Source organism: Nelusetta ayraudi, unplaced genomic scaffold (genome assembly GCF_046127955.1).
Source record: "Nelusetta ayraudi isolate G7.1 ecotype Tasmania unplaced genomic scaffold, CSIRO-AGI_Nayr_v1 ptg000004l, whole genome shotgun sequence".
Taxonomy (NCBI): Eukaryota; Metazoa; Chordata; class Actinopteri; order Tetraodontiformes; family Monacanthidae; genus Nelusetta; species Nelusetta ayraudi.
The window spans coordinates 11,907,709-11,933,837 of NW_027466054.1; the positions used below are offsets into that span (position 1 = coordinate 11,907,709).

The following is a 26,129-nucleotide window of genomic DNA, read 5'->3' on the forward strand; positions in this document are numbered from 1 at the left end:
CAAATGGTTCATAATACCCTGTGGAACAGGAAGCCCCCCCAGCACACCCCACCCAGCCGCCCTCACCCGTTTCGGAATAATGTTGGAATGTGGCCCAATATGTCGTCTCGCTTTTCACATTTGTTTGTTCTGCCTCCTCGCGCCCCTGGAAACAGTAATTGTTGTTTGTATATGCATGCTTGGGCATTTTGATCCGTGATGATGATTTTTCTCCCCTTGAATCCAAGGACAGTTACCAGACAGTGAGAGATAACAGTGTTTGCTAGCAGCAAAGGCACATTTTTGATTACAAAGAAATAATGGGGAGATTTTTGTTTATCAATTTTTTGGGAAGTTAAGCACCTGGTGCTTTGCGGTTCAGCGCTCTTGATCCCCACCTGGAGCTCAGCCTCACTGCTCTGAACACGGCACCTTTTTTTGGTCTTTCTTTTATTCATTTTGGAAACCTTCAACAACAAGTGGCAAGGTTTTTTTGCTTGGTTTTGTTTTTGTGCTTTGATCTGCAAGAATTTTGAGCCGGACTTTGAACTGCGTTTCTGTCTCTTTCGTTGTCAACTTTCAAATACCCAGCGGAGGCAGTAGCTCAACAGCAGATCAATGTTTGGGGGTTTAACAAAAGAATGAACCAGGCTCTGAGAGAAAAATACAATTTGATTAAAAAAAAAAAAGTGCGTGTGAAGAATGTGTAAAAGTAAAAGAATGTGTAAAACTATGATTTCTTCCCTCTCCACAGCCTTGTTCAGCACCTGAGAAAAACAGGTTGAAGATCTTCACGCTCTTGTTGTGTCTGATTAGTTTTGTTTTGTCAAGAATGGCGATGTTTAAACCATAAGGGCGTGAGACACAGATAGGTTCAAGATCCACCAGTTGCTTGTTGCCTAATTATTTAGTATGATTAAGTCATTTTATGGGGGAATGCACAAAGAACGTTGGCTGAAAAATGTGGTTAAAATCAATGAAAAAAGGTGACAGGAAATAACCTTTAAGGAAGAAGTGTAGTTTTTAAAGACCTTGACACATCATTTTAAAATGAGAGCTATTATCAATGTTGTGTTTCAAGGAATCCTGAATGATGAATGTTATCATCTGGTGAAATTAAAATTTCACCCACCTACCATTACCGCTCTGGTGGCGTTTTCTAATCCCATCCTTGAGTTACACATAGGAAAAAGAAATTCCTTCACAGAAAGTGTAAAAGTGTCACATTTGGACCATGTATTCAAATGTGAAGCGGGAGAAAAACCGCTTGTGCCCTTGTAATGCTCGAGTTGTGTCCTCCAAATGTACATTGACTGCACCAAGACCTGAGCTGTGTTCACGGTCGCTGCGGAGTGACGTCAAGTGTGGATGAGAGTGAGAATGGACCCTTTATTTATGTTGGGGTCCAGTGGGCGTAATTCTCTCCCTCGGTTACCAGGAGCGCCGTCTTTACAACCTCAAGCCTTGGTTACCACATGGACTGACATCTGCTGGTGTTTGTTTCCTCTCCTCCGGCAAACATTTTCACATCAAAAGATGATGTGAAGGGCAGACACACCCGGGGCAACGCTCTTCTTCGGGGCGGCTGCTCCCCGCGTACACAACAACGGTAATTGGATCTTTCACGCGGCTGTGGGATCAGCTGGTTGTGTCACAGACACAATGTACAACGAACGCCCAGGCGGTTCTGAAACAGCGTTTCTCTCGTTTTGTGTTTGCGGCAAAACTTTATTATGTCGTGCAGAGGTGGCAAAAGTATTCACACTGTGTACTTCCGTTCAAGTGTGGATATTTGTGTAAAATAATACTCCAATAAAAGTAAGAAAGGACAGGTTCAGGTACAGGTATGTACTTAACTAAAAAAGTGTATTGTTTCATGAATGTATTGCTGCCATTACTGAAACAATAGATTTGTTGATAATTTTGCAAAAATGAGAAAAAGTTGTGGCATAATAATCCGGACTGAACCGATCAGAGCCGAACAACTCTAAAAGAATCTCCATCCAAAATACCATACACTTTTATGTTTTACTACACAACAGCACAGTTCAAATAGCTCCACTTCAAGCAACAACAACAAATTACTTTAGACAGAATTTGCATCTTCTTAAATACTTTTAAACACAACAGTAATAAGCGCTTTTTGTTTTTTGTTTTTTTTGCAAATGTACTAAGTATAAAGTACAGATACAGGGAGTGGAAGTAAAATGTGGTCAGAAAAATAAATACTCAAGTAAAGTACAGATACATGAAAAATCTACTTAAGAACAGTCACATAGTATTTGTATTCTGTTACTTCCCACCTCTGACGTTGTGTGATCTTTCAAAAGATGGCAAGAACCAATATTCACCTTCTTAAACTTCAACATTTTTCATTCTTTCTATTTTTGTGACAGGGACCCGTATTCCTTGATTAGACTTGGAGCCCCAGACTAAACTGCCGGGTAAAAGTTCAAAGGTCAAAGCAGGCTGCAGCTTTAACTTTCCTGCCACCGGGATAACGAGGTTGCATTGTTAGTCTCTCGTTGGCTCGACCGCAGCGGAATGCCACACATCCTGGAGCCACCAGTCCGAGTCAGATGCCACTGTTTCCCTGGTGGATTTTGCTATTGACAGTCATCCGCGTATCGTCCCTCCTCCCCCGCCTCCTGCCGATGCAGTCCGGCTCACGGCTGCGTTACAGTCACCCGTTAATCGTCTCAGTGCCCTCGTCCTTTCCACACAGACACCAGGTTTTCCTCGGCACCAGACTGGCGCCTTCACGCTCCCGTGCACGTCTCTGGACTGTCAGGACGGAGCGCGTGTCTCTCCAGAGGGCGTCTCGGCTGACTGTGCCATATATTTACAGTAGAGGGGATGGGGGGAGGGGAGGTTGGGGGGGTGTTGGAGGGTAGGGAAGTCGCCCGCAAGCCTAATTGGCACGGTGGGTGCCGGAGCAGAGGGACTTTCTGCTGGGAGCCCAGCGGCCACTGGGCCGAACCCACACTGGCCTTCCACCGACTGAGATCAGTCACCTGGCGTACGTCACTGGTGAACCTCCTCCTCTTCCCACACACACACACACACACATCCAGAATGTCTCACGGGTGGATAGTTTGTTGTTAGTGCACAGCTGCTTTCTCACCTTCACCAAAGGGGTGAAGGTGAGCCGCCGCCGCCACGTTGCGTTGGCGCGCGACAGTTTCAGCGGGGCTGTACGTAGTTTTGGACAGAGAGTGCTGGAGCTGAGCTTCCTGTCAACACAAGCAGGACCACTCGAGGAGGCGCATTCCGCTTGAAAACACGTCCGCTCACATTAAGTCAAGGTTTGTGTTCAGTCAACGAGTCCCAAGGAGGTTTTTTTTTCCATCTCAGCCATGCTAAACTTCTTCTGAACAGGCGACGGAATGTTTTGAAGCGCGCGTCCATCTGACTAGCTGACGTTAGCCTCTGCCAATGTGCTGTTACCCAGTGCTGTTTGTATTTTAGCAGGCAGGCCTTTGATTCCAAACCTCCTAACTTGGTCTTAGGTAAAATGTTGCCTTCACGTCACTCCTTCCTTCCACTGTTTTAGATGCTTCCACACCGCTAACCACAAATCTTTAATCATGCCATTTTTGTAGGATGACCGATGAGTTTTATCTCACATAGAATTTCAAACATTCTTGCACTTGGCCGACACTCTGTTGAATATCTGGAATTCATTTTGAATATCTGGAATTCATTTTGAATATCGTGTCAGGACTCAAACGGAACTTTTTTCAAGTGTATATTGTAAGAAATATCTGTAGGAACATTTATTTTTCTCCGCCCAAAATAAACTCTTTGTCATTTATAACCTTGAAACATTTTCTTTTTTTTCTGAGTGCAGCTATATGAAGACTGGGCGCTCATACCAAGAAGATTTTAGTGCTTCCGTGACCTGCGCGCGGCTGAATACAACGAGCAAGACATGAGCGCCGCCTGCATACGCAAAGCGGAGTGACTCGGCAATGCTGAAAAACATAATTAGACCATTACCCTCACCTTCACCTGGCTCTTGTGAGCGTACGCACAAATATTGGACCCAAGTGTGACGGTGGAGGGAAAATGTGAAAGAGGGCCGAATGAAGAGGAGAGAGGAGCAGGGTGTGAATTCAGCCTCCAGCTGGGCGGCTAAACAGACTCGGTCAGTCATTAGCATGCGCAGGTCTAGGCCGAACATTTGAGCTTTATTCACCCCCTCGGACCGCTCACTCACAGCCACGCTTCCTGAGCCCCTCTCTTTATTTATTCATTCTTTTTTCTTTTTTTTTTTCATTTTAACCACTTGTTGTCGTCCCCCTGATTAACGTGCACTTACGCCCTGTCGAAACGCCGCTCGGCTGAGTGTAAGGGGTGGGCAGGGGGTGACGAGCTGGAGATGTTGACGCATATTCAATGAGCTGGATCACAGCGACGGCTCGCCTTGCCGTGCAGGTCCACGGGCCGAGCTGCATCTGTCGGCCTTGTCGCTCGCAGTGGCCTCGCACTGCTGAACAAGGCTGTCGCAATTGTTTGCTGAACTTTCATGTGCAAACATTGGTACGTTTAATGGCTATAGAGCCAAACAGCGGCATACAAGGCTTTGGGAAGCGATATTGAGTGAGGAATGAATTGGAGGAGGGCTCATCAGATGAGCCAGATGATCCTCTGCAGCGGTATCATATGTTTCTTTATATTTTTTGTTCACAGAAAACTGAATGAGTATTGACTTCTTTGTTGCCTTTGTATGCCTTCATTTTAGCAATGATGCCAACCAGGGTAATAGCAAGAAAGTCAGAGCAGCGTGCATTTACCCATTGAGACATTTATCCATCAAAAACTGTAATTGTAGCTTATTTAAAACTAAGGTGACACAAAGTGACTACATGTGTTGTAATTACTGTGTTATAACAACTGTTTCTCTGAGTTTATGTTGGCATTTGTTGCTTTTGACATGGACTGATGGGTGAAATGACAACACTAAAATCTAATCTTTAGTCACATTTCACAAGATTTCCTCAAAGCCAACAGCATTTTTTTCTCTGTGTAGGCTGAGCAAGGACGGAACTCACTTTTTTGTGATGATGTCAAAATAAATGAAAATCCTTGTAGTAAAAAGCAGAAGAAAAAGGTCTAACGAGGCCAGCTAAGCAAACACTGGATTAGGTCACCAGTTGGCAAAAAGTCATATTATTTTAAGGGTACCTTTCCCTCCAAGCTTTATTAAGTGCAGGACTACATCATTTTGAAATATATGCGCACTACATGCTACATCAGTGCTTTTGTTCACCATCAGAACTATTTTGTGTATTTTTGTGTCTCTTCCGTCTCCGTCTCTTCCGTATCTTGAAATATCTCCCTTGTACTTGCAGCCATTTTCCAGAGAGCCAACATGTACCATCACAGCCAAAATATATGTTCCCCTTCGGTAATATCCCTTTTTTTTTTGTCAACACTGCATCATTCGACCTCACTGCCATGAGCTCTCCAGTAAAACATGAGGGTCATCAGATAACCAGAATCAGCATACAATGTCCCGGCAGACGTCCGCAGCGCTATCAGCGTGAAACATGGAGCACAAACACTTGACAAGTGAGGGAAAAACACTATATAAAACTCAAACCGCAGCCCTGCCTGCAAAGTTTTTTTCCCTCCCCTCTTCTGCGTCTTCCTCTTTATCCCTTTCAAATACACCTCCAGTCACAAAGTAAATAGATTGTGAGTTTCTCTGCTGCCTCATTTCTTTCATGCTCGCAGCGGAAAAACGCTGCGTTCCTGCCACTGTTTTTCCCGCAAGACATTGGCTGACCTAGTTTCCCTCATTCCGGGCACCTTGAGGGTGTTAGCGGAATTAGGAAGAATTTACAGTGGAGTGTTCGGAATCAATCCGATGTGATTAAGTAATGAGTTGGGAACAATTAGAGGGGGATCACGTTAAGCAGAAGGCTGTAAGCTGAGCGGGTGGTGCAGGTGCAGAGCTCACGTGTTGGAAATTATGGTAAAAAGACAAATAAAAAAAAAAAAAAAGCCGAGGCTCCTCATTTTACATCAACAGCTTTTGTTGAGAGACAGTGGAGACACTGCTATGGCTCGCCAAGGTCCGTTTTTTTCCACTTCAGTGGCTCCAGAGTCCATTCATGCTGAAGTTGCTGGGACACAGACACAGGAAGATGGACTGTACCAAGGGACATGTAATCAACTGGAAGTAAATATCAGAAACTGCGATAAACATTTGGCTTGTCTGAGGCCAAAAAAAAAAAAAAAAAAAAAAAAAACGCCAAATGGGTCACGTGATCATTGTCGTCAGCTGAGGGTTCAGGATGTTGCCTTGGGATGTTTCAGGGATCCGAGAGCGACTTGCTTTTTATAACCCTCCTTTGCTCGGGTTTACGGACCTCAGGGTTTTTCAATGGAAACTCCGAGTTCAAAGTAGCGTGAGCGTAGCATTCACTGCAACACTTGTTTGAAAATGTCTCTCTTTGTCTTGTTGTGCAGGTGATCCTGATGCTGACCAAACTGTTTGACTTCAACCTCAACAGCGTGACGGAGAGTTCTTTATGGAGGTGAGTTCAACACCCGTCAGGTTTTAGAGAACATGGATGGATAAATAAAGAAATATCAAACACGTGGGCTGAAAAAGTAAGTGGATGAGGGGCTTCGGGCGGAGGGTTCGATGCAACAAATTGGTCAGAAGTGGCTGTTTAGCTTCATTCTGCACATTTCTCATCTCCTCAGCCAGGCTGTTTGAACTGCTCCCAGCACTGCTCTTAAGAAAACCAATACTCCCAAGGAGCTCATCATGTGAATTAATGAAACTTTGCAAGTTTTTTATTCATTTATTTATTTATTTATTTTTAAGAACGAGATGAGCCTGAGCCAGAATTCCCTCACATGAAAGTCACTAATCAGCAGCCGGCAGTGAATTATCCTTGAACACAGCGCAACTCGGCTCCTACAGTAACGGACCGGTTCTGATGTAACTCTGGGAGATGCCATTTAGTAGGGAATGTTGCAGCAGTAATGCCCTGATGTATGAAGGTCAAGGCGAAAGGTCTCCAAAGCTAATTATTGGAGTGGAAAGTCTTTCAGGAAAGAGATGCGAAGGCTGAGGAAATGATAAAAGGGGAAAAAATGAAACACTGAAGCAGCTGGCTGTTTGTTTCTGATTGTGACGGTGGGATGAATCTTGAATACTAACAGAAGAAAGACTAATTGTTCAGCTATCATTTTTAATCTTGGGGCAGATTCTAAAATGCACAAAGAACCATGGCAACAGTGCAAATTTGGAAAACACAAGTCGCCACAAACAGACACACAAGACCTCCCTCGACCTTCCCTTTAGCACTTGGACATCAAAAGCTCTGCGTCTCGCCTCATGACATGCAGTGTGTTGGACTTTCTCGCCTCTATTTGAGGGTTCGCCTGCACAACTCGGACTCAACTGGGAAAAATGGTACAAAGACTACCCTTACATAGCGCTTTACAATGACCTCTCATTTACCCATACACTCATACACCAGTGTGTGGCTGCCAGGCCCATTGGGCACAACCGTTTTTATACTCTGTAACTTTTGATAATAAAGTTAAATAAAAATAAGAATCTATTCCACTCAAATGAGGACATACTAAACTCACCCATGCCTTTTAAAAGACACACTTGAGGGGAGAAAACAAATCCAAAAACATCAAGATGCTGAGTTCTAAGCACCAGTGTGGGGCTGCTTGGCTGGAGATCACATTTGTCCGACGGTAAACGTAAAACGGATTCTTCAAACATTTCAAACTCAATGTATGTTTTATGTAAATGAATAGTAAAAAAAAAAATATGCTGAATTCTTCAGGGTAAAACAATAATAAAAAAAGGAAAATGATCTCAAGTTTTATTTGGCAGTTGCTTCACGTTTATTCTGCAATGTTAACTGCTGCTCCCTTTGGCAGGATGCCACCAAAACAGAGGAAATTTGTTTAAATTGAAGTGACGCCACAGTCCCACAGTTGAAGAGATGCCAGATATGTCAGACAGAGTTCCGAGGGAGAACCGCTTCCAGAAATGTACACATGATATTTGGGTGGTTCCTATTGGATACCATGGGAACATTAAAACTGGACTTCAATGATCCAAAATTTCTTTAGCATTTGCATAAATGGTGCACATAAATATGCCAGTAAATATACAAGTGCATGTTTCCATGGCAGTCATTCACATATTTCTTCTTAGTCACAGTTATTTTATTTTTTTTTTTTAATGCAAAGTTTTTCCAGTTTGGAGCCAATACACCTACCTGTAGGTAAGAAATCAGAAAAAAAAGAAAAAAGAATTGTCATTCTTGAGGTTTATTTTGCAGCACCTTATAATATATTCTAATAACCAACAGCCATTTTCATTCAATGCTGCTGTTGAAGGGTTACATACCATATTGGTCATAATTCCCTATTATTTTGCATGCTTCATCCAAACTGCCGTATGTCACTGTAATGAGTGCAGTTTTTTTCTGTCATGCAGGCTATGACACATAAAGTGTCCGGGCTATCCATATTTGCCAGTCTGTGCTGAGAACTTTTAGAAATTTTCAGTAATATTAGGTGCTTTTTCATGGTCACTTTTTTCGTCAGTCTGATTGAATTGTTTCAAATTGAGAGATCAGATTGTCCCGTTTACAAGACCACTGAGTAAAATGATGGGTGTGATATGGCCCATTTGGGACATGATTGCAAACGCAGCCATACCCGGACGTAGTTAGCGAGACTTGTGAGTTCTCAACTAGACTAATCAAGTTCGGTGAGTTTCATTTTGCACCTTTTGCTGCTGCGCCTACTGACGATGGTGATGATGATAAAGATATTAACATGCTACTCATGTAATTGGTCATTTACAACGGCCACTCTCTCAAATTATTTTAAATCATCCTTGAGAAAACACGTCCTCGTCTAATGGAGGCATGATTAAAGGTAGGTGTGGAAAAAGCAGACAGACTGACCGGAAGACAGATCAGTAAATGATTGTGGTACAGTCTGAGAGCGCAACAAGGATAATGGCAGTGGAGAACATTAGTTGGCAATTTACAGCGAGGAAGACAGCACGGCAAAGCAACAGGGGCACCGTGGGCAGAGACAACAGATTGTTCCACACCCCACAAAAAAATAGAAAAATAAAAAAAATACAGCAATTCTCAGGAAGAGTTGGAGCTGAAACACTGCGCTGCCTGTCGTGGTCGTGGTCGTTAATAGCAGCATGAGGTAACCGCTTGAAATCTGCACATCAAGACGTGGCGTTGCCTGTTGTGTGGAAGCGAGGGAGCAGCCAAAATATCTTCCACTATTATGTCCACAGTTCGCCCCTTTTTCTTTCCAAAACCTAGGATTCAACTTTGTAGATTGGAAACATATTGACAATAATCAAATGAGAGGATGGGTGAGAAAGCAAAGTTATAAAGTTTTTTCAGCTCAATGGAATGGTGGCCAATAGAGTCTATTCACAGGAGTATGTCTGCAACTGTCCTATTTCCCTTCTATTACTGATATCTACCTACTCATTCCATGAAAGAACGAGAAATGTGTTTTTTGCTGAGGGGCGCCGTCCCTGATCTGTATTCAGGAGGCTGAGGATGTGTGAATTCCATGGCAGAATTTCAGCAAACTGCAAAAGTTTTATGTGCCTCACCAGAAGACAAAGTAATTCTGTGGCACCTTTTTATTTTTTATTTTTTTTTATTTTTTATTTTTTTTTACTTAATTCCACCTTAAGCGTTGTGCTTTTGTTGACCAGCAAGTTTCACTTGAAAAATCCCTGCCAGATCTTTCATTCAGTCAGTTCCTGTGTCTGAGGCATTTTGTTGAGCTCTCAATGGGGAGAGAAGAGCATCGCCGAGTGCACCGACAGAATCAGGTTCACAGACTATTATTGGGATAACCTTGACTTCACCTTGGAACCAGAATTTCTTGAAAACAGCATCTGTTTTTTTTTTGTGGTTTTGTGGAAGTTTGATTCTGACTCTAACCATGACCTGGTGCGCACCAGTTCACTTGTGGTTTACTCACAGTGAGTGAGTGATTTTGAAAAGGCCCTGTCGAAATGCTGTGCCGAAACTCAAAAGAGCAATTTATCCTCAATAGCTCCTCAAGTTAGACCCTTTTCCAAAGTGGGGTTTCCATCCAATCCTCCAGGGATTCCCAAAGACTCACCACACCTTTTGGTCGCAGTGTGGTTACTATTGTCACAGCATTACAGTAGATATCAGAAATAACTGTCCCCTGTTCGTTTTACCACCATTCCCAACATTTAAAACCATCAACCATCAATTTGATGCCAATATAAGAAATATGTTCAGTGTTCTTCCTATTGATGGAGCCAATTAATCCTCCAATTGCCTTTTGACACTTCAGCCTTCATGGGATCATTTTCCTTTTTTTTGCTGACTTTCTGCAAAGTTACTCACCGAGTTCAACCGCGGTCGTGCTAAATGATGGATGCATTTCTCATCCTCTCCTACCTGAGGCCACAAACGTATCACTCACTGCTCCTCTGACTCTGCCGGATGCATCAGAGGCGACGCATCTTTGATGAAAGATAAAACACCAGTGGGACCTTCTCCCTCTGTTGCCGGTCTTCAACCCAGAACCTTTTAAACACACTCTTGTGCAGCGCGGCTTTAAAAATGAATATTTGCCAACAAGACTGAAGGCCGGGGCCTATGATGGAAAGGGACCGCAGTGGTGGAGGCAGCGCAGGGAAGGCTGCAATTCAGCCGCTAGCGGGAAGATATACTGCGCCCACTCTTTTTGAGGGTTTCATAAATTCATCCTGGGGCTCCTGGCCCGGCTCTGCCATTTTGTGGCAGTGTGTCAGTGTCTGGAGCCGGTGGACACTCCTCTAATGCAGCGTGTGACCTCATGTTCACGGTCCCCATTGATGTAAAGCAGCTCTTATCCTCCTAAACGCAACGACTCAAACCCTCGTGGAACATGTCAGAGCCGGCAGAGCGGGTTCCAGCGATAAAAATGCGTAGCAGATCAACTTTTTAATAAGAACCTATTGTGCTCCGCTTTAGAGGAAGCAGAGAGTGAAGTCAACTTCTGTTTTTTTATGCTTTTTAAATGTGCGTCTGTGTGTGTGCATGTTGTAGGCACAGTGGGGACTAATGTTATTGTCTCCTGAGCAAGTCAAGAATCCAATTTCCCTTGCAGGACAATTATGTTGCAGGACTGATACCCCCCCTCCAAAAAAACAAACAAACAAACAAAAAACCTGCACTCCCGAGTTTTGACTTCCGCCCTGTTCAATTCAATTGTCAACGGTAGCCCTGACAGCACCAGTGCAACCCTTCACTCTCCAGTATAACCAGCGGGGAGCCTCTCCAGAGTCACTGGCATTGCAACCACCTTCCGCACTGCCCTGAATATAAAAGGAACATGTACGTTTCCCATTAAATTGAACGTTCTGTCTTTTCCTCGTTGCTGAAAGTTGCCGTTACGCCAAATATAAGCTGCTGATCCATAAATCAAGTGATCAGTCAGCAACCTGATGACGCTATTGAGCCGTTTGATGGTGCCAGAGTCGCCTGGCTGAAGAGTCCGTGGGCCAGTAAAAGGATTTTCCCACCTAGAAAATTTCCATATTAAAGCTCAAAGGGCTGGTAAATGAAGGAAAATCGCCGGTGTTCTGAGAATATTTCTGTGTTTTCATGGCTGTTTGTAAACACACCGAGGGCCGAGCTCGCCAACAACCCTTCAAACAGGATCGGCACTCGCGATTTAACAGGCCAACGAAAAGAAGGTGGATGGTGGAAACATCAGTCGATGCCGATGATTGCTTCATTTGAAGGCACCTGACGTCTTCTGGCCACCCGTCTCGGATTTGGGGAGGCTGTTTTTCTGATTTTTCTTTCCACCTTTGTGTGAAATTAGAACGGCTCCTTGATTGAACCTCAGTTTTTCTCTGAATAAATTGGAGCTAACGGATCAAACAAGTTTGTTTAAACTTTTAGTTACGGACTGAAAGTTCTTGCTTTGACCAAAATTTGCAAAAGAGAACCTTTACAATGGTATGTTTGTTGTGGAAGTTATGGAGTCATCCCTGAAGTGCTTTTTTGGATGCCAGCTTGTTTATATTTTCTGGTGTGTTGAACATTTTTTTTTCCCTCTTGAATTTGTGGCCTGGCATTAAACCTTTTAAGCAGAGGTTGGATTTAATGGTTCCATTAGTCATTAACAGGTGCCTCACACTCCCAGGGTTACAAGGGTTATATTAATGACCTGGGCATGTCACCCCCCCCCCCCCATTTCAGATAATTCGGACATTGGAAAGCTGACTCTATGAATGTCTGTGCAGACAGGGCCTATTGTCAAAAATGTCTGTTTTGAAGTTTTTCAAAATGCTACTGTGAGCTGCATTTTGAAAAGAAATAAATGACGCAGGAAGTGGGATTTCACTCCTGTGAGGCTTTATAGCGGCAACACCACACATTGGTGTTTACTGCGACGTCTGGAGACTTTCCCTGTAAAATAAGCAAACTGAATTGTCAGAAGCATCCATCCATCCATTTCCACTCTGGGTCATGGGGGTTGCCGGAGCCTATATTGCCAGTTTATATTTCATTTCTGAACGAACAGCGGGGGCTGCAGTGAGCCCTCCTCAGTCCACTGTGTAGAAATACAATACTAGAATAATATTAGCTGATGTACTGTGGAATATGGCTAGAGAAGCAAGTTCCACTTGGAAAGATGTACATTTCAATAATGAAACTCATAATTATGATTATATGATGAATAGTTTTTCTTTAATTTATGACCCCTCCTCCCCCCAACTGTTCTGACCCCTTAACCAATAAAAATGATCAATTAAAACATTTTTAAAGTGCACGTCTACACATTATTTTTATGTTTTTGCCTTCTGGTAACATTAATCTTTTTGTTCCTCTTATATTCAAAAGACAATATATGTATATAATGAATAATTAGCGACTAACGTCGTCTAATTTCAACAAATAATCTCAAAGTGTCACTTCTCTCATGTTTCCCCACATTCTCAGAAAATCCTGGAGGAAACTCGGCGCAGACATGTCAGAGTGATTTCGTTAGAGCGGCGAGCAAATAGAAGCCCTTGTGTTCCCAGATTAGTGCAACGTTTTTTTGCAGCCTGTCACAACAGCCTTTATTCCAAACGGACACATTCTCTCGTAATTATTTCTCTAAGCTTACCGTGAAATATTGACCTTTGGGTTCACATTCACAGAACAACACTCAAACAAGACGTTGCAGCGAGTTGCGCTCCTTATATCACCACTACGTGCGACTTGTTGAGCAACGATCCTTCATTAAAACCTCTGCCTGGTGTAGTAGACGCACACACACACAAATGAAGAAGCATTCTAGGTCCCTTAATCATGTTTATCATCTTGGGAACGCAGTCCTCTGGGGTGTCTTCTGCCGACGACCATAATGAAGTGACCATCTTCCCTCACACTGGGGCTCGTGTCACCGCCGGGACTTAATTACGTCAGTGCTCTTTCCCCTCTCACGCTGGATGGGTCTCCGCAGGGACGCGTAATTGCAACAAGTAATTGATCAAGTGTTCATCAGACCTTTCTGATTAAATTTCAGGTCAACTGACTACGGAGCGACGTACCAGAAGCTGAATGACAAAGTCGGTGCCAAGACCATTCTGAGCTATTTGTACGTGAGCCCCAACAACAAGAGGAAGGTATTGGTATTCTTCTGTTATTCCACTTTTAATAGCTGTCTCATTTTGTGACGCGTTGTTGTGTCTATGGCGCCGCTGGTTGACACAGCGTGCAAAGTCAAACACAGGCGAACTTATTGATGTCTGATTCATTCCACTGTGTTTGATCTCTGCCTGCGCCTCCGTCGCCCTCCGCAACGCCAGTAGGTTCTATTACGCTGTAATTAATTTGTTAAAATGCGGATTTTGCAGAGACAGTTTGCTGGCAGCAAGCAAATATCCTCCGATGGATGAAAGGCAAACAGTGGAAATTCGGGTTGTGCTCCTTGTTGCTGTCTGTAACTGAGCAGACTAATGAACGTGGCTGGAAAGCCACCCATGTCTGCTGCTTCTTTGCTCAGACAGAAAGCCCACAGTTGTCTGACTTAAGGTCAGTTTTTAGTCAGAGCCTCTTGATTTTTGTTTGTATCGCAGAAAATGCTGTTTTGATATCCCCAAAGTTAATTCTCCTCTTATTCTCGAAGAATTATTCTTAAGAAAAAACACATCAGAATCCCAGCTGACACATTAAGTGCTTATAGGCTCGGCAGGGACACGTTAAATGGTGTAATGAGCCCAGAAACTGAATGAATACGTGATGCATCATTGGTTTATTTATCTATTTCAGTCCAGTCAACAAATATCCAGTATTCTGGCTTTATACACCACCACAATGGAATCAAAATGAAAACGTCAATATGTACTTTGGGTGCTGAATTTCAGTCACCCTCAGATTAACCAGAGCTCATTTGAAGGGTGACAGATCCAACTGGGTCCAACTCGATGCTTCACCTTGAGCTCCATGCAAGAGTGAGTCACTCATCAGGGATACAAGCATCAACTTCCAGGGTTTGTTAATAGGGTTTCATCACCTGATGGTCCGGTACACTTTTGGTTCCTTGTGATATATTGTAGTCCAAATCATATTCCGTTTAGTCATGTTTGTTTGGGGTTTTACTTTTGGTTTGTTTCTTTGTCAAGGCTGCAGATCCTCTTCAGTTCAGCGAGACTCAGTCTGCTTGCTTGAAGTACTCTCTAGTACTCGCTACCAGTGATTCTGTAAAATGTGACAAAATAAGATAGTCGGAAATACCTTCAACCGTACGAAACCATCCTAATTAAATCACCGATTTTGGTATATTTTCGCTTTTAAATTCAAATGTAACTGTGATGTGCTTGTCAGTGCCACCTAATAGGTGCAATGTACAAAGTGAAGTAGCCACACGTGTTCTCCTGGTGAGTGAGCGAGACCAAGTGAAAGGTTATTTTAAGATACTTCCTTGACGGAGCTCTTACTGATTACTTGGGAAGATTCCATGTGGCCTTTACACTCTTGATAGACCTGAAAGGAATCCTTCCCTCTGCCAAAAGTCAACCAAACACTGCGTAAACACCCAGTGGCAGGCAGCTCATGTCTTTGACGCGCCGCTTCAAACGGGTTGATATAGAGAGCAGAGAGATAAACCCACCTTTTAATCCCATAAATTTCAAAGTAAACTCTGAGCCCTCGTAACCTGCCAGTGAAAACTCCAGACAGAAGCAGAAACGGATGTGATCGCCAACGGTGAGTCCTCCAGGCTGGGCCTCCGGCTCTCTCGCCATGAAGAGAAACGGCCGGCCCTCGGCAGCTGAGCAGCCACTGGCGAGCTCGTCCCCAGGCACCTTTCAAAGCGCTCTGATAAGATGCACCCTTGTCTTTTGTGGAAAGTTTTTTTTAATTCATGTTCAAAGCCAATAGCGTCTCACAAATCGAAAAGATGCTGAGATGTCAGCTGCTTGTAGGTCGATGGGACCATTGTCAGTGTAAGCCATTTTCTTCTTTTTTTTTGTCCCGCAGAGACCGCCAAAAACTGTAGCAAAAGGCCAAAAAATAGTTGCTATCAATACAAAAAGGTGTACTAAATTCATACATTCAGAAACTAGTTGATATATTTTTTAATGTTTTAATTTCTATAATAAAAAAAAAACATAAAGTAGGCCCTAAGGTCTATTTTGTCTAGTTCCAAGTAAAAATGGACTTAGCTAGAGTTTAGTAGCCAAATGTAGTCGGCTTACCATGTGTTGGGTCACACGCTGCAGTCATGCCCCAATCATTGCTCACTCTGGCATCGCCCACACATCCAAATCTGGGATCTCCCAGTTTCAAAACGAACCATAAACTTAAGCTGCCGTTGACAGTGAAACTGATGGGCTTGCCGATTTTTCCCAATGGCCCCTCGAGGTACTGCAACAAAAAAAATCCAATGGGCCCGAAAAGCATTTTTCCCATTGGCCGTAATACAAAAATAAACGCATTTAAAACAGCTGGCAGGAGGTGACCTGAAACTCGATTCATATCAAATCTTTCTTTTTTAGTTAAGGTCTTTTAGTCGTTTAAAAAAATGATAAAGGCCAGAAAGCAGCTTCATTGAAATGAATGGGCCGCCATCTTGGAGTCTGGGGGCCTGGAGATGACACGATGACTCCGCCCATCTTAATATATAATATAATGGATGGGACGTTGCTCTCTTGACATAAATAGACCTGTTCATGTTGCGCCTTTAATCATTAGATTCACTCGAGTGCCGGAATTGTAATTTTTGTGAAGTGCACCTTATCGTTATTTACTAATAGCTATCGGAATTGATCTAGTCCATTTTTCAATTCTTCATCGACTTTCTTCATCGTTCACTCCTCCATGCTGCTAACAAACAAGCCTTCTATACACCAGGAGGGGCCTGTCTTCTTGTGAGGGCGGAGTTACGCCCTGGACATGTCGCCAGTTCATCACAGAGCTCCAGACAAAGAGCAGAGAGAGAAAGAGTTGGAGTTGCCAATTAGCAGCTCCTGCAGACATATACGCGAGCTCCACACAGAAAGAAAAAAGAGGAGATAAAATCAAACCCACAACCTCCTTGCTGTGAGGCGACACTGCCATCGCAGCGATGTTCCACTTATTTAGCTGCCTATTTCAGACTTAACGAGCACTGTTTACAGTTTGTTCCCTGCTTCTATTTCTTCATCTGTCAGTCGAATCCACTTACCCTCTGCGCCGTGCACTCACAGTATTTCCACGTCAAATTTTATCTTCACCAATCCCTTATTTTAGACTTGTTAAACCAAAGTTAAGTTGCCGCCTCAGTTGCGGGTAGAAAATTGCTGCCTTGGCCACTTTTTGCTTCCATCGCTTGCAGTTGGGTGAACAACGCACAGCGTGTTCTATCAGACGGACGGCGGCAGTGCGGAGGGAAGAATTTCAAGTATTGCTAATGAGGCAGGCAGGCAGCAGAGGAGTCAATGGGAGAAAAGCACAATAGCCTTTGAGTCCAGAGAAGCACCTTGGACCTGCAGCCGGAACAACAAGTTGTTTAGAAAAAAAAAAAAAAAAAAAATCTTCACAGAAACGCACAACAACATCAACAAGCTGTTGTGTACGTGCAGGGTCTGTTTTTTTGTCTGCCTGCCATCCTCACGTCCATCTCCTGTCACTGTTGTTTGCAGCCTCGCACACACATAGACACGCACGCACACACACACACACACACACACACACACACACACACACACACACACAAACACACACAGACAAAGGCGTATTCTAATTGCGTTTGTCTCGCACATGTTTGCACACCCTCTGCGTTCATATTTCTGTCTCACAACATCCCCAAGTTGCCAAAGCGTTACGTTGGTAATGACTCAGAAAAACATAAGCAAAGCAGCAAAGAGTCTATGGTGACGGCTGCTGCCTCCCGAGGCCTCAGTAATTACATGCAAGTGAAGGAACGGCTGGATGCGTGAAAAACAACTTTATTTTGTTACAAAAGTGTGTGTGCGTGCGTGTGTGTATGTGTGTGTGTCTGGGAGTGTGCGTGCGTGTGTACTGCTTTTATTCTTAAAATATATGTACATAGAGTTTAACTTGTTGGCATCATACATGAACTTATTACTATTAGCCAAACTTTTGAGAAAGAAACACATGAAACAGTATTAATATAAAATCTCAAGCCTTCATTCTTATTTTTTTGTTTTGTTTTTGATAACATGTTTTTTCTGTCTCCACAGTTTTTTTGCCACAAATTTTCTTCAGCTATTTGTTCATCATGATCCAGCTGTTTTCTAGTTTTGGGCCATTTGGAGTGCGCCTGGTGTGTGGGTGTCAGGTCAGACTGCACTTTTTAAATTCAGTTCTCAGTTTGAATCACAGTCTTCATTGCTTACTTTTATATATTTTTGTCATTTACAAAGCCGCACGTCTCTGTGTTCGGTATAATCATTTTAATTCATACAAAATCCTTTAACACTTTGCAACAAGGAGTGGGACTCCAACAAAACGACAAAAAAAGAACTCTACTCCATCTTTATTGTTTAATTTAGCCAAATTAGATTTTTGTTTTGCTTTCTTTTTCTTCCAATTGTCTGTTTCATTTTTTGCGGCGCCACCTCCTCATTTTCTCGCTCGCTATCTCCTCCTCGGCAGCCGTCGGAGGGGAAGCCAGCGCTCAGACTGATTCCTCCTCCCAGTCTTTCGGTGAAAAACGAATTAGCTCGTCCCTCCTGTGATTCAGCTCCATTACAGAACTTTATGCTTCCTGGCATCGGCTACAACTGACTAAATTGCAATGAAAACAGCTGGCAGCCTCGTCGTGCAGCCCGCTGAGAGTGAAACAAACAGTGCTTGTAGCCGGACCTCCGCGGCGTGGGCTTATCAGGAGGTCACATGACTGCACATCATCCCAACAATCCGTCCGATTGTCGGGGCCGCTTCTCACTCCAGCGCGGGATGAGATCAGTAGACAAGGCAACGAGTCTTGTGTTAAATCAAACATATTTTTTAAAGATATGCCAGAAAAAGGGTCTTGGGGAACAGTGATGTAACTTTTCTCTCTCATACGGAAACACAAGCAAGGGTCTGTTCTCTCCCGCCCACCCGCAGCAGATTCCTCGGCCTAAGAGGGAGGAGCCTAGCCACGATTTTCTCCTCCAGTCTCGCCGTCACCCCTGGTAGCCCTGGCACCATGTGGGTGCCCGGAAGGAAACAAAAAAAAAAAAACTCCTCTCCCGTCACCTGGTCTGGAGAGAGAGGGAGAGAGATGAGGCGTTGGATTAAAGTGGAGACAGGCTGCGAGTAGAGAGAGAGAGAGAGGAGGAAGTGAGGAGAGGTTGAGCATGAAGAGGAGGGCGAGAGAGGAGTGACAGGGTGAGAAGGGGAAAAAAAATCGTCAGCCAGCCCGCGGGTCAGTCATGGAGAAAAACAGGCTGACAACACGGCGGCTGCATCAATTTTCACACTGAGCCTGATCACATCCCCGGTGCGCATCAGACGAAGCCACTGCAGGTTTCAGCCGGTTTCGCAAATTATTTATTTCATTTTTTTTTGGGTGGGGGGGTGGGGGGGTGCATTATTAGAGTAAATAGCTCTGTAGGATGCTGTTTTCTTTTAAAAAAAAAAGAACAAAAAAGCTGATGGCCAGAAATAGGTAATGGATGTAATGGTTTTCATCCCCCCACACCCCACCCTCTTTTTTCCCACTCCCCTCCCACCCAAAAAAAACAAATAAAAACGTTTTTTCGACTGACAGACGGCTCCAGCGGCCAGTTCTCTCTGAGGAGCACAATGCTGCTTTCCCAGGGTTCCTACAGTATATTGCATTAGCGAGTGTCTGGCTGTGCATTTCAGCTCCGGCCGCCGCCGCTTGCACGGCGCTGACAAACAGCCTCCGCCCTGCCGAGTCCCCAGCCAGGTGGCGACAGCCAGGTGGCGGTCAGGGGACGGTGGGAGACCCTGCGCAGCGCTCCGTCCCGACCCTCAAAGGCTTTTCTTTATTGTCCTGCTTTTTATATAAATATATATATATCATTTCTTTCCGAGCTCCGACTTAAAAAGTGAACTTCAATATTTAATATTCCCTCCCATAAACTCACCGAGAGGCGATGACAAGGAAAACAAAATAAAGAGACAAACGGGCGAGAAGAGAGACGGTCGGCCGACCGGCAGCATGATGCAAAGAGCCGAAGGGATGTCGCACGGAAACGCTCTCCGCATTACGCAACATTGATGCCGTTCTCTGCAGCACCTGTGAGTGCCACCTCGCCAGGAGGCCGGTCCCCATGTATATTCATGCGACAGGTGGGGTGAGGGCAGGGAAGGGCGGGGAGGGAGAGAAGGGGGCGCACAGTCGGGAGACGGAAGCCGAGTCGAAAGCGTCTTTAATTGAAAAGCTGAAGGGTTTAAAGTGTTTGCCTTCCTCTTTGACATTTGCCTTGATTGCGGCGTGCAAATAGGGGACGCTATTGACTCGCTTAATGTCAGCCGCCCACAGCACAAATACACGGGGCCGCCCCCCCTTTAAGCCAATTAGTCTGATCATAGTTCAACAGCTGACAAAGTCAGAAATGTTGCGCCGACGAGTCGCTTGGATGGAAACAAGCCTTGAAAAGGTCCAAGCAGCTTGCCCAGTGTCGTTTTTCTGTGTGCTCAGGTGCTCTTGAGTTGTTGTTTTTTTTTAATCTCTCAGAGTCTGAGGAAATTCACAAAAACTTTCTTTTGGCTGCCCTGAACTCCTTCCTCTGCACTTTACCCCAGTGGCTTTCCTGGCAGTGGATATCCCCAAGAGGAGCTCTGCCGCAGCTGAACAGGCCACTGCGATGGAGCTCGGGTCATTTCTGATTGTTCCCAGGCTCGGGTGGGTTTTCTGAGGCTCTGCTGGTGCTCTTCTGACTGTGTGAAGCCATCTGGGAGGTTTGGTGAGGTGTGGAATTCTTAGCTCCACACACCAACCTCGTGGTTGTTGTATAATGTAACTTATGTTATTTCTCACTTTTGACGCAACGCCTTTAGCTGAGGAGGCCCCTCCCACTTTTTTCTTCAGTTGCCATGCAATGAACAGGCTTATTAAAAAGGCACATGGGTTAACTTGTTGCTTAAGTACCCAGTGGTGGTTGTTAACTGCCCAAGCACTTTGGAAAGGCCAATGAAATTTAAATTACCCTTAATTAACAGCAAAGTGAGTTACTAAAAACACTTTTTACTAATACCCGTCCGTTCAAGTGAATTGAGGATTGACACCTGCCTCAGTGTCAAAATGTGAGAAACCAGAAGGCCTTTAACAAGGGTTTTGTCCCAAGTCAGTCAGTCAGTCAGTCAGTCAGTCAGTCAGTCAGTCAGTCAAACCTTTATTCAACGAGGCAGGGTTCTGGCAAACTCTTATTTTGAGTAACAACCAATGGAAAAGGAAAGCGGTGACATAATGGAATAAATATAGCGACAAGACAAAGAAGCAACTGTTGAAATGACAGATTTAATTCCAAGAGGAATTTTGAAAAACAGGGACCTCAACACAAGCATTGCAGGTGGAGCGGGTATCCGCTCCAAACTTTAATCAGTGCACACACGAGAGCGTGCACACACACACACACACACACACACAAACACACACACACACACACACACACACACACACACACACACATGGCAGGTGGAGGCTTGGACCCTGACACAGCTGGAATGAAAGTGCCGTGTTAAAAACTATTAAATAAACTAAAAATAAAAAAAAAATGCAGTGAGGTTACTGGGCTGAAACAGGTCAAGTGTCATTAGGGCCCATGTTTACTGCCACGAGGCAAACCTTGAAGCAGGTTGCTGCGCAGTGGAGGATGAGCTAATGGGTGGCGGTTTTTGTTGTGGTGGTGGTTGGGGGTGGTGGGGGATTCAGGTGGGGGCGGGGGCGTCTGGTTGCTGAGGATGAAACATCTGTCAGCCCTGAGGCGCTCGCTCCAAATGGCTGTGATGAGCGGAGAGGCAATTGCCTGGGTGCCTACGAGGAAGAAACAGTCGACGGACGGACAGAAGGAGGGAGGAGGAGGAGGAGTAAGAGGAGGGGTGGAGGAAGAGGAGGAGGAGGAAGAGGGACAAAGAGCCTGATAAAGAGGGATGAAGGGATGGGGACAGGCGACAGGGACAGAAATCGTGCGGTCTAGGTATTGTTCCTCTTGCACCCCCCCAACACCTCCACCTCTCCCGAAAACAGTAACCGGTGGCACATACGCTGTTGTGGCTCGCTAATGATCGCCGTGAAAAGGCTTCATTATTTCTGCAGCTTGAGACGGATCAAGGTGCCCAAAGAGGGGCCACGTCGTCGGTTAATTACGCGAGCTTGTCTCATTTGTCTGCTCTCCGTTCATTCATGCCTAATGATTCGGCGGTCACCAGGTTTTCTCTGCTTGCTGCTGCTGCTGCTTCACGGCTGCCTGGATGCCTTCGCGGTTCGCCGCTAGTGCGGCCCAATTACGGTGCGGGGAGGTGCGGCTGACTCGTTAGCATTTGTCCAACGCCAGCCGGCTTCAAATGTCAGGAGGAAGCGCTAAATTACACCACAACGCCTACAATCGGGAGACACGTGTTGCTCTTCCATGGAGATGGATCAGACATTTAGGTGAGGTTGTATGAAAGGTTGATCACAGAGACGGCAGCGGTAATAATCACGGGTTTAATGTTCGGGATTTGGAGCAGCAGGATGTCACAAGTATTAATGCAGAGGTACAAAATGATTTAATTGGGTGTCTGTCAGCAGCAGACGGTTCCTCATGGTTTGGGTATTAAAAGGCTTTCAGAGTGCAAATATTGACACTCTGACAGAAAGCCTGTATTGAAACAAGTATCAACTTGCATTTAAAGGGGTGTTCATACAGCCCAAAGTTGTAGCACTGCACTGCATCTAGTTTGTTTACCATCGCCAACTCCCAATGATGCTAGAGTCCACAGTGTAAATGTTTTGTTCTTCTAAAGGTCAAATCAAGTTATTGCTGGTCTTAGCAAGACCTGCCGCATGTGGGTTTTGTAATGGATGTATCAGTTAATGGTACTGTCACTTTAAGAGAGCGCCTAGGGAGTAGGTGACGTAGGCGGAAGCCGGGAAGTAAGAGGAGGCCGGGGAGAAGGAATCTGGTTAATAAAACAAACTACTATACACGAGTGGAACTCTCTGTGTCGCCTCCTTGCATATATATATTGCACGTTATATGTTCTATCACGGACATTACAGGTTTAATGGTCGTTGATGGTTTTTTCCCATCGTGAGTTGGACAAAAGAGGTGCTGACAACAGGCACCGCTACCAAACAAGGGCACAATGATTACAGCCAATAAGACATAAGATAAGGACAACATGTTGAAGGTGTTTGGTCTTTGGTAAGTTTTGTTAAGTTTTTTACTGTTCTTCATCCAACAGTAGCTCTTGCTGTTAACTTTTACAAATAATCCACTAAATCATGAGTTTTCAATAGTCCTGCATTAAGAAGCACTGGTTACTCTGAGCTATACATAACGTATAGGTGAACTTAAAACAGCTTTGAAGTTCACTGTAATTTCCTTGGCAAGCGATATGGGATGTATCAACAGCAATGTGAAAACACTCAGCACTCCGAAGGCAAAACTTCACCAGTGTTTTGCTTCTTGGTTATTGCCAGGCAGCGGGATCATCGGCTTGGCATTAACGGCAGCGTGCCGAGACCTTACAGCTGACATTTCTCAACCTCTCGTGAATACTTTGCTCTCCCCAGGCTCGATCTGCTCGCCTTTTCTCTGCCCTTTAGCTCCAATTATGAAACCCAGAACTTCTCACCTAAAGTACAGCTTGTCGTTAACATTTTCCAGTCCCTGAGCCCTGCACGGATACAGACTCAGAGTTTACTTCCAAGGCAGAGACCTGAGGGGGTTTGACAACAGGAGCTGACGCATCCCTGCGTCAATCAGTCATGTCTTCTTACCTCCATTTAAGCTTTATGAAACGCTGCAGCCTTGAAATGCGATGTACACAAGCAAGGACATGTTATCGGTGTCGGGACGAGCACACGCCTAAAATTAAGAGCAGCAAAATGCAGTGTTTCTTTGTAAATGAATAAGTTACATGAGATATGGAGGGCCACAATGGAATGAATGAAAGAACTTTTGGTCGCTGAAAGCAGGAAGGAGCCTTGACAGCTACGGTTGTAGTTCCAAGCCCCAAGAAAACACAAGGGTGAATGCGCACCGGCCTTGGTCAGAGTTCCGCTTCAGGCGGAATGTTGCATTTGTATCAATCTGTACCAACTTGCTGTCTTTCCGAATCCCCTGCACACCCGCAGAGAACCAATCTTTTATTCCTCGCTGTTTTTCCCCACTGCTTTCCAATCTAACCCAATTAATGTCCTATCACAATAATAACAACAACAACAACAACAAATATTTATTGCAGGGTATGGCTTGGAATTAGGCATAGATTTATAGAGAGGCGTCACAAACCAATTACTGGTGGAATGTGCAAAATGGAAACTACGAAGCTAATTTTCATTAATATTCTATCTCTCAGTATTTACGACGGTGCGGCGGCTGAATCAACTCAAGTATTCCTTACACATAGCTTAAATGTCTCGCAGCCGCCACATGCACGCTTCATTAACCTTTGTCATTTTCAACCTTTTTGGCCTCGTAATTTACAGTCTCTGGCACGAAGCACACACACACACACACACACACACACACACACACACACACACACACACACACACACATGCACGCACTCACGCACACACTGAACACACCCACATTACAGAATATTACTGCAAACCTGTGTGTAAATGTGACTTCTCAAGTTATACTGGGGTGATAAAAGTTTATGAAGAGTTTCTTCATATTTTTTTTATAGATGCTGGAGTCCTTTGTCACAAATTGTTATGACTGACTTTAATAACGACCTCCAAAGATCCTGAAAATTCATTTGACTTCATTCCAATTATATAACTGCAAACACATATTGTGTTTTAATAATTCTAATTAATTTGTGTTATAATGAAAATGTGTTTGTTTTCCTTTTGAAAATGAAGGTCGACCATAATAGCAATGTTTCTGTGTTCGTGAGGACTTTTTGTGAGGAAGAGCAAAGTACAAGTCAACGACATTACATTCATTATTTGCACAGTTGTAAAAAAAAAAATAAAAATACATTATGCATTATTGATGACAGTAATCTTCATGAGATTAAGAAACCTACATTTGTTGTTTACTAACATTTTCTGCATCACTTTTTCCCCCCTCATCTCAGACATTTTGGGATTATTTTGTTATTCCTAAATTCCACTTCCTGGGAATAACTGCAGACAAGGACACACTGGAATCTATTGATTCTTACTTTATGGGTCACAAAATCAACATGCATGATGGGAACTGCAGTTAATCATCATTGTGCGCTTTAAAACATCTCAATTTCAACAATAATCATCTTTTTACCGTTTTGTTTTGTATTAAATGTAAATCTTTTAAGCTCTTGCTGGCCCATTGACTTTATATACTTATGGAATTTTCAAACTAAAATGGAGACCAACATGGAAGAACCCTAATGTCCATTTTGCTCGAGTCATTTTGTGTGAAAACAGTTGTAAAGTTGGGGGCGTGGCTTTCAGTTCAGCAGCCAAGTGTAGTCGGGCTTACACTGCACTCACACACCAATCATTGCTCAGCTCTGGTGCCACCCAAACATCACAAGGAAAACTGAAGATGGCGCTGACTGTAAAAAGCAGCCTCCAGGCTCCCAGAGGGGGAATTTGCAAACCGACGGGTGACGTCACGATGACTCCGTCAGCCAGTGGAGAGGCAACATATGGTCTGTGATGGCTGTTTCTGCCTTACCACTAACTGTGAAGGCACCGCATACTTGATTGCCCTGTCTGCGTGGACATCACACCTCTTTCCTTCTCACATCTGGTTTCCAGTAGTGCTCCTATGCTGTGCACTGGGACATTTCCCGTGGCATGACTGCCGAACCACTTGGAGCCTTTTGTTTAACCAGTTGATCCCTTCCAGGACCAGACCACCTTTGTTCCTCTTGTCCTTCCCCCTTTTACCAAACTTGCATAAAACCTGACTGTTCCCTTCTTCTCCACACACACACCGAGCCTGCCTGTCATGCGGTGCATGTCCGGAGCTCCGTAATAAAACTCTCTGCAGACTCTGGATTCCTCTTGCAGATCTTGATTTTTTCCACCAACGGTCATATACAGTATGCTGTATGTTTGGGTCTCAGTCTGTACAGAATCAGTTTGCCGACTGTCCACTTTTCTATGATTAAGAGTCAAACGCTCTTGCTAATGCAACACAAAGAAACAGCTCGAGTCTTTCACTGGCGCTGGCTGCAGTAATCATATTTCCCTCCACCAGGGTCTATATCGATCTCCATATTCCTAATGTCTGCAAGTGAAATGCAAAGCGGTTGCGCCTTGCGCCCAAGAAATGCTACCGGGCAGTTGCAACGCTGCGTGTCTTACCCAGGCTTTGTTGCCGAAGCGGAGGCTGAGCGCAACCCTAATTTGGATTTGTAGTTTGAGTGCGTTTGATTGGATTGGTCGGCATGTGGCTCACGTATGTGGCATTCTAACTGCCCCGCGTGATTGATGAACTGGTGTTAGCGGGCTCTGCCCACCGTGGCTGCTGTTACCCAAGC

The 26,129-nt window shown here is 44.4% G+C and overlaps 1 protein-coding gene across 7 annotated transcripts in view; it reads left to right on the plus strand.

Moving 5' to 3' along the window:
* sorcs1 (sortilin-related VPS10 domain containing receptor 1) overlaps positions 1-26,129 on the plus strand; it is a 130,691-nt gene that overhangs the window by 52,376 nt on the left and 52,186 nt on the right. For all 7 annotated transcript variants that reach the window (XR_012927771.1, XR_012927772.1, XM_076035219.1 and 4 more), the window contains exons 2-3: positions 6,457-6,524; positions 13,561-13,660. Coding sequence is in view for 5 of the 7 variants with exons in the window: in XM_076035219.1 (XP_075891334.1) it covers positions 6,457-6,524; positions 13,561-13,660 (168 nt within the window). In the remaining 2 variants the exon portion in view is untranslated. The remainder of the gene's footprint in view (positions 1-6,456; positions 6,525-13,560; positions 13,661-26,129) is intronic.